Source organism: Pectinophora gossypiella, chromosome 19 (assembly GCF_024362695.1).
Source record: "Pectinophora gossypiella chromosome 19, ilPecGoss1.1, whole genome shotgun sequence".
Lineage (NCBI taxonomy): Eukaryota > Metazoa > Arthropoda > Insecta > Lepidoptera > Gelechiidae > Pectinophora > Pectinophora gossypiella.
This window is the reverse complement of record NC_065422.1, coordinates 1487304-1499856: the sequence shown is the minus strand read 5'-3', so window position 1 is coordinate 1499856 and position 12553 is coordinate 1487304. Positions and strand designations below refer to the sequence as shown.

Below are 12553 nucleotides of genomic sequence, written 5' to 3'. Positions count from 1 at the left end.
GTGGTTTCCCTCTTGACTTCCGCCCCGCAGTACTCTGTCTGACGCGAGTAGAATGGCGCCCAGAGAATTGGGTACCTTCCTAGGTCAAAGATAAATTATGAAATTCTGATTACTAAATAAAGACAGATCTAAAGGTGTCAAAAACGTTTTATTTTTTAATACAGAAAAATATAATAAAAAGTGCGACATTTTGTCACGTTTTTCTATGACGTCACAGGTTTGCTTTTTCATACAAATTCCATAGTAATTTCGTGTTTTGACGTTTAGTAAAAAGTAACTGATTTGACTAGTTGGAAACTAGCCTATTATATTTCAAAGCCGTACTAAAAATCCGCTTAAAAAAACTGCACTTACTTACACTTCCTCTCCTCGTGTGTGAAGCAAGCTGGTACCACACAGTAACTTTTTTCCATATTACGGTTGAAGTTAACTGTATGCAATGCAAAAAAATCTTTAACAAAAAGGTTTTTATAAGCCCCTATCAACATCTACATGTGAAATACGATATCGCTAGGAACTTTCCTTTCTCTATACCAGCGTTCAACATGATTAGCATAATTAACTAATTAAATCCCACAGTAGTTAGGTAAACAGAGGGGAAATAATTGACTTACCTACCTATAAGTATACGTGTAAACTAATTAAGGTAAATAGGAACAAATACACGAGAGAGTTACTTAACTATGATAAGAACTATCGAGATTTGCCTCAGACGGTGGCCGGAAAGATGGGGAGCGCTCAGCTCTCTACCCGGCTTGGTATAAGAGGGCCAGGTATGCTCAATCCTATGACAAGCCGCCATTGCTAGCCCATTGATAACATAAGTGTTACCATTCAAGTGGTACCTCCAACATTCCAAGGACGCGAATTTTATTATTGAAAATTAAGTGAATTACTGACTAATGTATTTAACATAACATAACATACACAGCCTATATACGCCCCACTGCTGGGCACAGGCCTCCCCTCAATCAACCGAAGGGGGTATGGAGCATACTCCACCACGCTGCTCCACTGCGGGTTGGTGGAAGTGTTTTTACGGCTAATAGCCGGGACCAACGGCTTAACGTGCCCTCCGAATGTATTTAATTACTAATATTTGTCACGTATACAAAAATCATTAAAACTGTACGTAAATCTTTTACTAAAAGTACAAAATTTCCTTGCAAAGTAAATTAAAAACATTGGACGTGGGTAATTTTTTTTACGAAATGGCAACGCAGGGTCGGATGACGTCAGCTGGGCTAAACTTGAAAATGCTAGCTGTCAGTCTTGAGCATACCTGGTCTTCTTATACCATGATACATGAAAATTTCAGACGACAGGCCGGAGTGTGCCCTTTTGCGCGCGAACTTCGACTCAGGGCGTCGTCTGAGTGGATTATATTTGTAATAATAAATCGACCCTATTGCGCTTGCGATAAACGCCGAAAGAGGTGTACTAAAGTGTTTATTGTCTAAACTCGTGTATTATACTTATCTGTCTAAGTACTACTCGTGTATGTGATAAGTAATGAGCCGTATGGACGTTTATATATATTTTTTTAAAAGAACGTCTAGGGCCCTATGCCGAGGTTTTTCTTGCAGCTGCTTTTCCCCGGCTATACGTGTACAGGTTGTGAGAAGCTGCAGTAGTTTTAGTATGAGACGTTCGTTAAAAAAAATACGATATAAAGTGTACAATACAAAAAAAATACAAAATACTTTATTTGTAGAAAACCAATACACTATTATAGGTGATTGGAGCCTCCTTTTAAGCGTAGCGCCTGTATCAGGAGACACCGCTCTTCCCGAGAAAACACATTGTAGGTACTACAAATAAGTAAAACAAACAACCAAATGTAACTTACATACTATAGGTAACAAATGCATGAAAAAAATATAGGTGATTGTGTGTGTGTGTGTGTTTGTGTGTGTGTATGCTTGAAATAATCCTACCCTTTTATTCTATTATTTTTTAAGAAAGCCTCTATCTGTTCGTAATTTTTAGATTTAAGCCATTTAGAAATAATGATTTTACATTCATAAATATATTTTATCATATATATACACTTCTTTATTAATTTTATTATACAGGTATGCCGATCTGACATAAAATTGTCTCCGCGCAAAACAAGTTTTAACTCTTGGAACATTAACGATAACGTCTTTTCTACGTTTATTTTGTATTAAAGGGTTGTAAGTTAGACTATTATGTTTTTTTCAAAATGCAATGCAAAATGTACAACTGCCGAATAGTAAGAAGGTTACATTCCTTATATAAAAATTCTGTAGAAAATCTCTTTTGCTTAAAATACATGACTTTAATTGGCGACCTCTGTGCTCTCTCTAGGTCAAGAAGACGAGTCTTGACTGCACCTCCCCATACTGGAATGCAATAGACTATTACAGACTGTACAAGAGATATATAAATATAGTTTAGAAGGTTATAGGAGGTATTGGTATTTTTTAAGCATGATCTTCTGGGCACAACGTGTCGTAAGGATTTAAATAACCAAGATAGTTTTCTTACTCTAGTAATCAGGTGTTCAAGGTGAGGATACCAGTGTAACTATGTTACTTACTGAATATAGGTATTTTTAAATTTAAATGTAATGGTCGAGCCAACTGTGTTAGACAACTGCACTTAAGATAAATTAATAACAAGTGTTGCAAGTGTGCAAGTCAGGTACTGGGGTTCGAACTGGCGCCGTTTGAGAAGCAAGCTGGTGTACCATAGACTACAGTGACTCATCATGATGTGACTCATGATCAGCCCATTAACGTCCCCACTGCTGGGGCACGGTTCTTCCCTATGGATGGATGGGAGATCGGGCCTTAAACCATCACTCAGGCCCAGTGCGGATTGATGGTTATTAACGACTGCTAATGCAGCCGGAAACAACGGCTTAACGTGCCTTCCAAAGCACGGAGGAGCTCGAGATGAAAACTTTTTTTTTGTGGTCACCCATCCCATGACCGGCCTTTGCGAAAGTTGCTTAACATCAACAATCGCAGAACTACAGTGACTATTAAGTAACAAATGTTTGTATGTTTTTTTCCAGGGCGGACACTTTAAGAAGGGGAACCTCAACGCTGGCTACCACGACCGTGCGAAGGGTGAAGCCGGCCACCTTCTTAAAGGAGGACAAGGGCATGCACATAAGGTAAGTTTCCTCTTCTTTATAACGTTTTTCTTTTCTACTCCATTCTTCTTACATCTTCTTCTTTATAAATTAGGTATTGTAGTACTGTCATGGTTTCCTTCCTTCCATAGTAATGTATGTATATATTTACGTATTTATATATTATTATAATCATTATTTATTGCTTTCTATGTATTGTTTTTAATATAGTTTATCTAGTTATAAGTACCTACTTATATTTTTCAACATTTTATTATTATTTTTTTATTTTGTTTGCACTGTCTATCCCGCTACATTTTTCATTAAATTCATATCCTATACCTAAAGGTTGCCAGGAAGAGATTGCTACCTTAGCAATAAGGCCGCCTGTTGTACTACCAATTTAATTATAATACTAATGTATTTTTAATGTGATTCAAGTGCAATAAAGAGTTTTGTCCCAGCAGTGGGACGTATATAGGCTGTTGATGATGATGATGATGAAAGAGTTTTTGTATTGTATTGTAAGTCATCATCACCATTTTCCCAGGATACGCTTACCTAACCTGAAGATTCGTCAGGTCCGGTGTTTTACAGAACTGCCTGTCTGACCTTCCAACCCGGGAAGGAAGAATCAGCGCAATACTTATAGGTTAAGTCGCATCCGAAACGTATTTCGGAATGTGAGTTTCTTCACGATATTTTCCTTCACTGAACCAAACATGAATTCGAAAAGTGATCTCACAGTGAGAGTCAAGTTTTTTCCAACTGAGCTACCAGGACTCTAAGCTCCAGTTTTAATGTAAACGACCAACTCTTCCTTTTTTCTTCTTCTTCATCAGTTCTTATGACAGGGTTGCAAAAATAGTGATATACTATATAAATTCCGTACCCTTCGGCTTGATCTCTTCTCTCATGAAAGTGGCTCCAAGATCTCGATACCGACCCAGCCGGCGTGGTCGACGATTTCCCTCAGTCAGCGCTTATCGCTATCCATCAATCGGTTCACTAGAGTCGATCATTTCTTTTATTATATAATCTCTCAGATGACGCCCTGAGCCCAAGTTCGCAAGTAATTGTGCTGCCTCAGGCCTGTCGTTATAATTTTTGTACCGAGTGAGAGCCCTCAGCTCCCCATTTGTCCGGCTATGTTGGTAATGCCAAACCTACAATAAGTATACTATACGTCTACTAAGTATATTACGTATTTATTAATCATTTTTATTGTCAACTATGTTTTTTTTAATATACTTAGTTTATCTAGGTATACGTATATTTTTCAAATTACTTACAACACTGTCTATCCCGCTACATTTTTTTTATTAAATTCATTTCGTATACTCAAAGGTTGCCTGTAAGAGATTGCTACCTTAGCAATAAGGCCGCCTATCTGATTATAATAATGTATTTTTAATAAGTATGTTTTTATGTGCAATAAAGAGTTTTTGCATTGCATTGCATTGAATTACATTACATTACATTGCATAGCATTGCATTATATTGCATTACATTACATTACATTACATTGTATACTAATAAAGGCAATATTTTTCCATTTTCCAGGGCTATTCCGTCTCTGGCGCACACGATAGCCATGGCAAGCATGGGTCCGCGCGAGCCCAAAAGCATGGCCAGGCGGGTGGTAAAAAATGGGTTTACCACCACGGATTCCCGGCTAAGAATGCGAACCTCGTCGTCATAGATCGTCGAGCTGACCAGCTGTACCATGGCCCTCAGTACTATGGCTAGGGGCGACTGCCTTGCAACAGTGACATTATAAAAATCATCAACAATGTCAGAAAAACGCTGCTGCAAGGTGCTAAATGTAGGGATCCTAGAAATGGACTTTAAAATTGGGGTGAACCTAAAAAAAATGTCAAATTGTGCGCAAGTCAATGTGGCGAAGTCAGATTTCTTTTTAAATATGTATATTTTTTAATGTCGATTTACTTTTTAACTGTCCAAATTGATAATTAAGGATGGTTTTAATAAACTAATCTCAGCTGAGACTACCCTCAAGACCATGCTCAAATCCCTGTTTTTGCTCATGTCACATTGACATGATCTTGAGGGCAGTCTCGAAGCTGAGATTAGTTTATTAATACCACCCTAAAAGGTTGAGTGCTTGACTCACATCAACTGATGTAACTCATTGCCGTCATGTGGCTGTCATCTTTCTAACGATAAAGTAGTCTTCAAAACATAACGTAACATAGCATCATGCCTGTATCCCCAAATGGGTAGGCAGAGGTGTATTTTATACAATTATACACCCACTCCCTGCTATGTTAATTAATGTCTAAGCCTAATGCCATTAACCGGACACAAATCCTTATATATTTTTTTTGAACTCTAAAATCTACACCATGTTTCTAAACTAAGTACTTACATAAGAAGTTGGTACTTATAAAAATAAAAGTAAACGCATAGTTATATTTACGATGCGCCATAAATTATTACTGGATTCTAAAGAAAATAATGTTTTACTAACAAAACAATTTTGTAACAAAATATGTTTTGTACCTACTCACTTACAACAACTTAAAACATTATTTTCCAATATCAAGCTAATTTGTAAACTACTGAAAATCTATTTTTTCTTTTTTTTATTGACGTAGAAATTTAACAGAATAATATCAATTTTCCGACAGTATATAGTAGAATAGGCTTCTACTGTTTCCTGCCGTCAATTTGGAAAACGCACTCAATCGTAAAGTTTATAAAGATTTTTTTTTAAAAACGTAGACTAACCCAAATGACCAGCCTATTACCATTATACGAGATAAGTAAATTGTTGCTAATTTAAATGTAACAACGACATACTAAAAGGGTTTCCAACGATAGCACACTGAATTTGTGTTAGGAGCCGATTCGTTGGACACGAACGGCACTCAATGTATTATAAATCATAAAAAATGAAGTCAAACAGTGCTACAAATACCCGGCCAAGTAGTGAACACCATTAAACACAACACAAACCTACCATAAATCACGTTAATTAATATTATAATAAAATGTCCTCCCTGAGACAATGCCCTGAGCCGAGCGCTTGCCTAGACTCCCTCAGGCACGTCGTCTTAAAATTTCTCAGAGCCCTCAACGTTCCCAGTTTATCCAGTCAAGTAGATTTTAAGGCTAAACTCAGGTTTAAATATAATGATGCTTGCGATTAAAAAAGTAGTTAGTTGTGGCACTGTTTGTATATCATGATTTTATTGTCCCCTAAGAAATACGTCACTTTATAGTTGTAATAAAGAGATTATAATTATTAGGGTTTAAGTATAGACAAGAAGCGACGTAATACGACATTATAGAACTTACTTTATTTCAATATTATGCATGTTTAAAAACTTGTTAATAATCTATCTTGATTTAAAACATCACACGCACAAGTTTTCGAAAAAATATTATACTTAAATGTCGCAATTTTTGTCTCTTATGTGGTTCTCTAAAAGCAACCGGGGCGTTAGGAGGATCCTAACCTATGATGATGCCTATCAGCTCCGTATAGAAGGCGCATTGATAACAAACACTTCAGGACCCCGATACCGCCGGCGTGGTCGATGATTTCCCTAATTCAGCGCTTATCGCTATCGACCCGCAAGGTTGGATTAATTGTTTAAAATATAATAAACGTATAAACGTAAAAGTAACGTCATAAATATAAGAGATGATTCCCATACATTTTATACCCAAACGTATCCAGTTTCCCCGACACCGACCACGCTGGCGTGGTCGACGATTTCCCTCATTCAGCGCGTATCGCTATCGACCCACTAGGGTCGATTAATTCTTTCAAATATTTTTCCTCTCAGACAACGCCCTGAGCCGAGGTTCGCGCCCAACTGGGCACCCTCAGGCCTGTTGTCTTTAAACGTTGTACCGGGTGAGAGCCTTCAGCGCTCCCCATTTGTCCGGTCAAGTAGTTAATGCCATCTGCGGCAAATCTACAGTAAGTCACGTCAAAAAAAAAACGTATCCAGTTTGGGTATAAAATGTATGGGAATCGAACTAATAGCATCTCATATATTTATTTGAACTTGATGTACTAAGACCCACTCCTAGCTCAGCTGCTGGTGGGGAGCGGAGAGTTGCCGTTCTATAAAAATCAAATCAAAATCAATTCAAATCATTTATTCGCGTAGGTTCATCCAGCGTCAACCGCAGCGCTGATGACAGTGCGTTAGAGAATCACACGCTCATTAGGGGCGTCATTTTTGAATCGCTCGCTTTCAACCCACGTTCGAAAATATATACCCATTTCACGTATCACATCAGAACTTGTCATTTGCAAGATGAGACAGATATATGTCTCACGCGAGTTGAAGGCGAGCACTTCAAAGCTAGCCCCAGCCCTCAGCCTAGTTAGTAACATTTCTGATTAATTTTCTCCCTTGTAAATATTGTTTTCTACATCTCGACTGTAAATATGCTAATTAAATCTTTTTTTTTACTTTTGTACATATAATTTCTTTTTGTAATAAAAATGATCTTTTTAATTATGTCGTTTCATTTGTTTGCGCATATATCTTCCTTTATTAGTGAGCAATCGGTCTTTCTACAATTTTACTACTTATTAACTTTGTGGAAATTTGACCTAACGAATTTCCTTTTTTAGTGTGGGTCGAGGATCGATGGCCGACCACATCAAGAATAATTCATCTCTAACAGCTTCCGTGGTCCAGTGGTTGAACGTTTGTCGCACAATACGGATTTTTGATTCGCCCGGGTTATTCATTAATTTACTCATTATTCCTAAAATTAAGAGCTGTCAATTATCCGTCCCTTTCTTTTTTCGGCGGATAAGAAAATGACAGGTATAACTTAAAATAAAATTAGGAGGTGTCTGCAGGAATCGGGGCCAATGGCTCAAAGGAAAGGAATGGACGATTGACAACTGTTAATTTTAAAATGAATAATAGAAAGGGTAGTGTTAGATATCTTACAAAGTAACAGTTGAAATCGTGATAGCGAATTACTTGATTTTTTTACGCTAGTAATAGATAAATGATAAACAATACATAAATGACAAACATGTATTTTCTTATCTAAATGACAAAGAAATGAATCGATTTTCAATAAGAATAAGAATAAAATAAATTTATTGCCAGTAACAATTTACATTTGCTATATATAAACTAAGTAATTATCAATATTGCGAATACGGGCGAAAGGAAATGGCTCAGCTTGTGCTGCCATGGAGCCATGTTATGGCGCCATCCAGCGCTGGTTTTCAGTCATTTCCTCTTCCTCTTCATGACATTTAGTTTCCTTTTTATTGTTATAAATGTTGCCTACAAAAACAAAAGGTGAAATATTTTAAATACCGAGCTATTAATGATAACTCCGTATCGCATGGTATTTACTTATAACAATCGTTTTATAAAATACATAACTTACCAAAAACCCACTCACCCATCCAACTGCTAGGCACAGGCCTCCCCTCAATGAACCGGAGGTGTCAATCACTGCGAGGAGGAGGAGCAGGAGCAGCAGCAGCAGCTGCTGGAGGTGCAGGAGTTTTTACGGCTAATATCCGAGACCAACGTTAACGTGCCCTCTGAAGCACGGACTCGTTCTCCTTTCGGATAATCAGGTGATTTAAGCCCTAAAAGTCCTTACCAAATAAAGGACAGTCTCACAAAGTGATTTCGACAATGTCCTCACCGGGAATCGTACCCGGAGCTCCAGATCGTGAGCCTAGCGCTCTACACACTAGACTACGGAGGCTAAGTATATGGGTATTATTCATCATCACTAATTTAAGAGCTACGCTCTTGTCGGTGTAGCATTCTCTAAGGTACTTTTTTAAGGAAAAATAGGGCAGTGGTTTCCCTCTTGCCTTCCGCCCCGCAGTACTCTGTCTGACGCGATTGGGATGGCGCCCAGAGTAGTCTATTTCAAAGCCGTTCTAGGACTCCTGTCCTCCGCCTCTGAATAGTACTGACAGTTACTGCTGTCCTCTGTCAGGTTCCAAGTTACAGTCCCTGTGACTTGCCCCTTCCGACCTGCATGTCGTACCGATGGCTCCCATCTCCGCCTCTGCAATCGTTGAGGTCTTCACCCGTATCTCTGGGCAAGGGTTCTACGTTATACCCCGTAGGTCTGGGTCCCTATCCGAAATCCGATGATAGCTGTTATTATGTTGTATACATTTAATAACACGATATGCTTTTCTGCTTAAATGAGCATACAAAGATGCAATATAACCTTTATAGTTTTTAGAACGAGTGGCATAAACAATTCATAGTAAGTAAACCTTTCTATTCGAGATTTAAAGCAAGCCATCAATGTAGACGTGTAAAAACATGTACTAAGAATATTATTCAACAAAATTTTAATATTCAATATTCTTTATTTGCATACTATGATGGTGTACAAGTTTGTAAGTTACATGTATGAGTTTCACATATATATATTATATATATACCCTTTCTCTTCTCCCTTTCCCCACCTTCCTTCCTTTTCCTTTTTTTTCTTTCTTTTTTCCTTTTTTTTCTTTTTCCTTTCTTTTCTCCTTCTTCTTTCTTTCTTTTCTTTCCCTTTTTCTTCTTTTTCTCTTTTTTGCTGCTAGTTTTGTGCTTTTTCGGAGAAAATCGCATCCGCGAGGTAAACGCCTGGAGAAAAATATGGAGCAATATCGTACATTGCACCCTGTTCTTATTATTATCATAGGGTTATTGTTACTCATTATTTTTTCGAAGAATGGGTATGTAGGATTATTTTAACTTACCTAGGTATGAACTAATTGTATACTTAATCATTATCATCGTCTCATTCGGTTTGCGTTTACAAATACTCGTTTACGATATACATTTTACGAAAATGGATAACTTCTTTCACATCAATTCTTTTTAAAAGGTCATATTAGTTAGCGGCAAACTTCTATCGAGAAAGTCTTATGTATACCCGAATAGTGAATCTTTTTCAAGCGGGGACAGGCAGTAAGTGTATTTATTATTATGATTCAAAAGTTACTTTCGATTACCAATTATAAACATAGGTATCTGTATTATAATAATATTATTTTACAATAAAATAACAGATAATATTTTAAATTTGTCAAAAAATAAATTTAAAGCTCATGTGAAGCTTACTTTATGTAAAAAAGCTTATTATCAGATTAATGACTTCCTAAATGATAAAAATGTCTGGTATTGAATATATATCCAGATATTTTTATCATTTAGGTAAGAAGAATAAGAATAAGAATAATTTATTTGCCAGAAAACAGTATTTACAGATGTTATTGTATACAGTAGTCCGTGTTTTCAGCTTACAAGTAAGCATGCAAATTTATGTTGTTGCTACACATGCATCTACAATTAAATAATAATTATTTATAATACAAATCAATCATAAAATAAAATAATAATAAAACTCTAATTAACAATGTCAAAATTTAGTTTTTATAATCTAGAAATTCCTTAATACTATAAAAGCAATGTTGTAGTCATTAATCTTATAATAAGCTTTTTTACATAAAGTTTTTCTTGTTTTTCTTGAAAAACAAGAAAAATAGAAAAACGAAATTTTTTTTCGTTACTTCTAGATCTGTCTTTATTTAGTAATCAGACTTTCATAATTTATTTATCTTGAACCTAGTACACGATCCAATTATATAGTATCAAGTACGCATGTCCGGACTGTTGTATGACGTCGATCCACTGTGCGATATGGATAAACGGATTTCGGATTAAGAAAAAAAACAAAAAAAAACGGTTAGGGAAAAAAACAAACTTATTGATTTCGACAAAATGTATTTAATCGATCGATAATTTTATCGATATGTTAGCCCTGCTGCATTAAGGCGCTGTCTAATGGTGAACTTCGCGGAACACGTTTAAAAAGTTATCTAATCAATACAACGTAGATAACAATTTCTATACACTAAACATTTTTTGCTTGTCACTATCAAATCCACTCAAATAAAATCCGTACTAATAATATAAATTCGAAAGTTATTCTGTCTGTCAAGACTTAAATTTTTTGACGTAACTTATTGTAGATTTGTCGCAATTGGCATTAACTTGTTGGCTAGGCAAATTGGGAGCGTTGATGACTCTCACCCGGTACAACATTTAAGACAACAGGCCTGAGGGTATCCAGTTGGGCGCGAACGTTGGCTCAGGGCGTCGTCTGAGAGGATATTACTTGAAAGAATTAATTGACCCTAATGGGTAGGCTGACAGGAGTCCTAGTACGGCTTTGAAATAGACTACTCTGAGCGCACTCGCGTCTGACAGTGTACTCGTATAACGATGAACCCTTGCCCAGGTATACTGGTGAAGACCTGAACGGTTGCAGAGGGGGAGATGGGAGTCATCGGTACGGCAAAGCAGGACGGAAGGGGCAATTCACATGGACTGTAACCTGAAACCTGACAGAGGGCAGCAGTAACTGTCAGTACTATTTAGAGGCGGAGGACAGGTACAGTACGGCTTTGAAATTGACTCCTCTGGGCGCCATCTCACTCGCGTCACCGACTACGGGGCGGAAGGCAAGAGGGAAACCACTGCCCGTGGCTCTTAAATTAGTGATGAGTTTGTTTAGGACATTACAGGCTGATCACCCCGATTGCCCAAAAGTAACATCATCATCATCAGCCCATTAACGTCCCCACTGCTGGGGCACGGGCCTTCCCTATGGATGGATAGGGAGATCGGGCCTTAAACCATCACGCGGGCCCAGTGCGGATTGGTGGTTATTAACAACTGCTAATGCAGCCGGGACCCACAACTTAACGTGCCTTCCGAAGCACGGAGGAGCTCGAGATGAAAACTTTGACACTTTGATGAAAATGGAGGAGCTTTTCGTTTTGTGGTCACCCATCCCATCAAAAGTAACATAATCACTCCGAAAACAAATATCTTATTCTTACCGTGTCCCACCTTTCCGCGTAAGTGCGAGCGAGACAAACACTCCGCATGCGTTCCCCCTCACTCCTAGCGGCTTACAGCCATTAAGACTAAAGTACGACCCAGAGGGGGTGAGGTAAATCTAGCCCGGAGCCCGATACAAAATAGCGCGGGGCGGGGAGTTCTTGTTCTATCACTCACTAATTTATGAGCCACTCTTTTATCGGTGTAGCATTCTCCATGCTACTTTTTAGGGAAAAATAGGGCAGTGGTTTCCCTCTTGCCTTCCGCCCCGCAGTACTCTACACGTACAGTCATGAGCAATATAATGTACCCACTTTAGGACTCTGCCGCACTAACATATTTGACATTTAGTGAGACTTACAGTTTAATTTGTCAAAAAAGTTAATATGACATGGAACCAAAGTGTATACATATTAACGTACCGTACGTACGTTTCTTGTTCCATATGTAGTATTACGCCAATTTATTCAAACAACTAAAAACAAAACAAACACACCTTATAAATAAAACACCTCCTACAATGCGTCACATCGAGGCAAGGTGCCCAACAGGCTGGCAGCATTACCCC

The 12553-nt window shown here is 37.7% G+C and overlaps 3 protein-coding genes across 11 annotated transcripts in view; 1 reads left to right on the top strand and 2 right to left on the bottom strand.

Moving 5' to 3' along the window:
• LOC126375457 (transcription initiation factor TFIID subunit 1-like) overlaps positions 1-7602 on the top strand; it is a 50799-nt gene extending 43197 nt beyond the window's left edge. For all 3 annotated transcript variants that reach the window (XM_050022386.1, XM_050022385.1, XM_050022383.1), the window contains 2 exons: positions 3044-3145; positions 4667-7602. In XM_050022386.1, coding sequence (XP_049878343.1) covers positions 3044-3145; positions 4667-4852 — 288 coding nt within the window. In that variant the 3' untranslated portion in view covers positions 4853-7602. The remainder of the gene's footprint in view (positions 1-3043; positions 3146-4666) is intronic.
• Positions 1-12553, bottom strand: part of LOC126375567 (helicostatins) — a 346624-nt gene that overhangs the window by 192385 nt on the left and 141686 nt on the right. The window contains exon 1 of one of the 5 annotated variants that reach the window (XM_050022560.1): positions 12300-12328. The exons of the other annotated variants lie outside the window; for them this stretch is intronic. The gene's annotated coding sequence lies outside the window, so the exon portion shown is untranslated. Of the gene's footprint in view, positions 1-12299; positions 12329-12553 lie in introns of those variants that run through there. 5 annotated transcript variants of the gene reach the window in all.
• Positions 1-12553, bottom strand: part of LOC126375444 (calpain-D) — a 219965-nt gene that overhangs the window by 149898 nt on the left and 57514 nt on the right. The gene's annotated exons all lie outside the window — the stretch shown is intronic.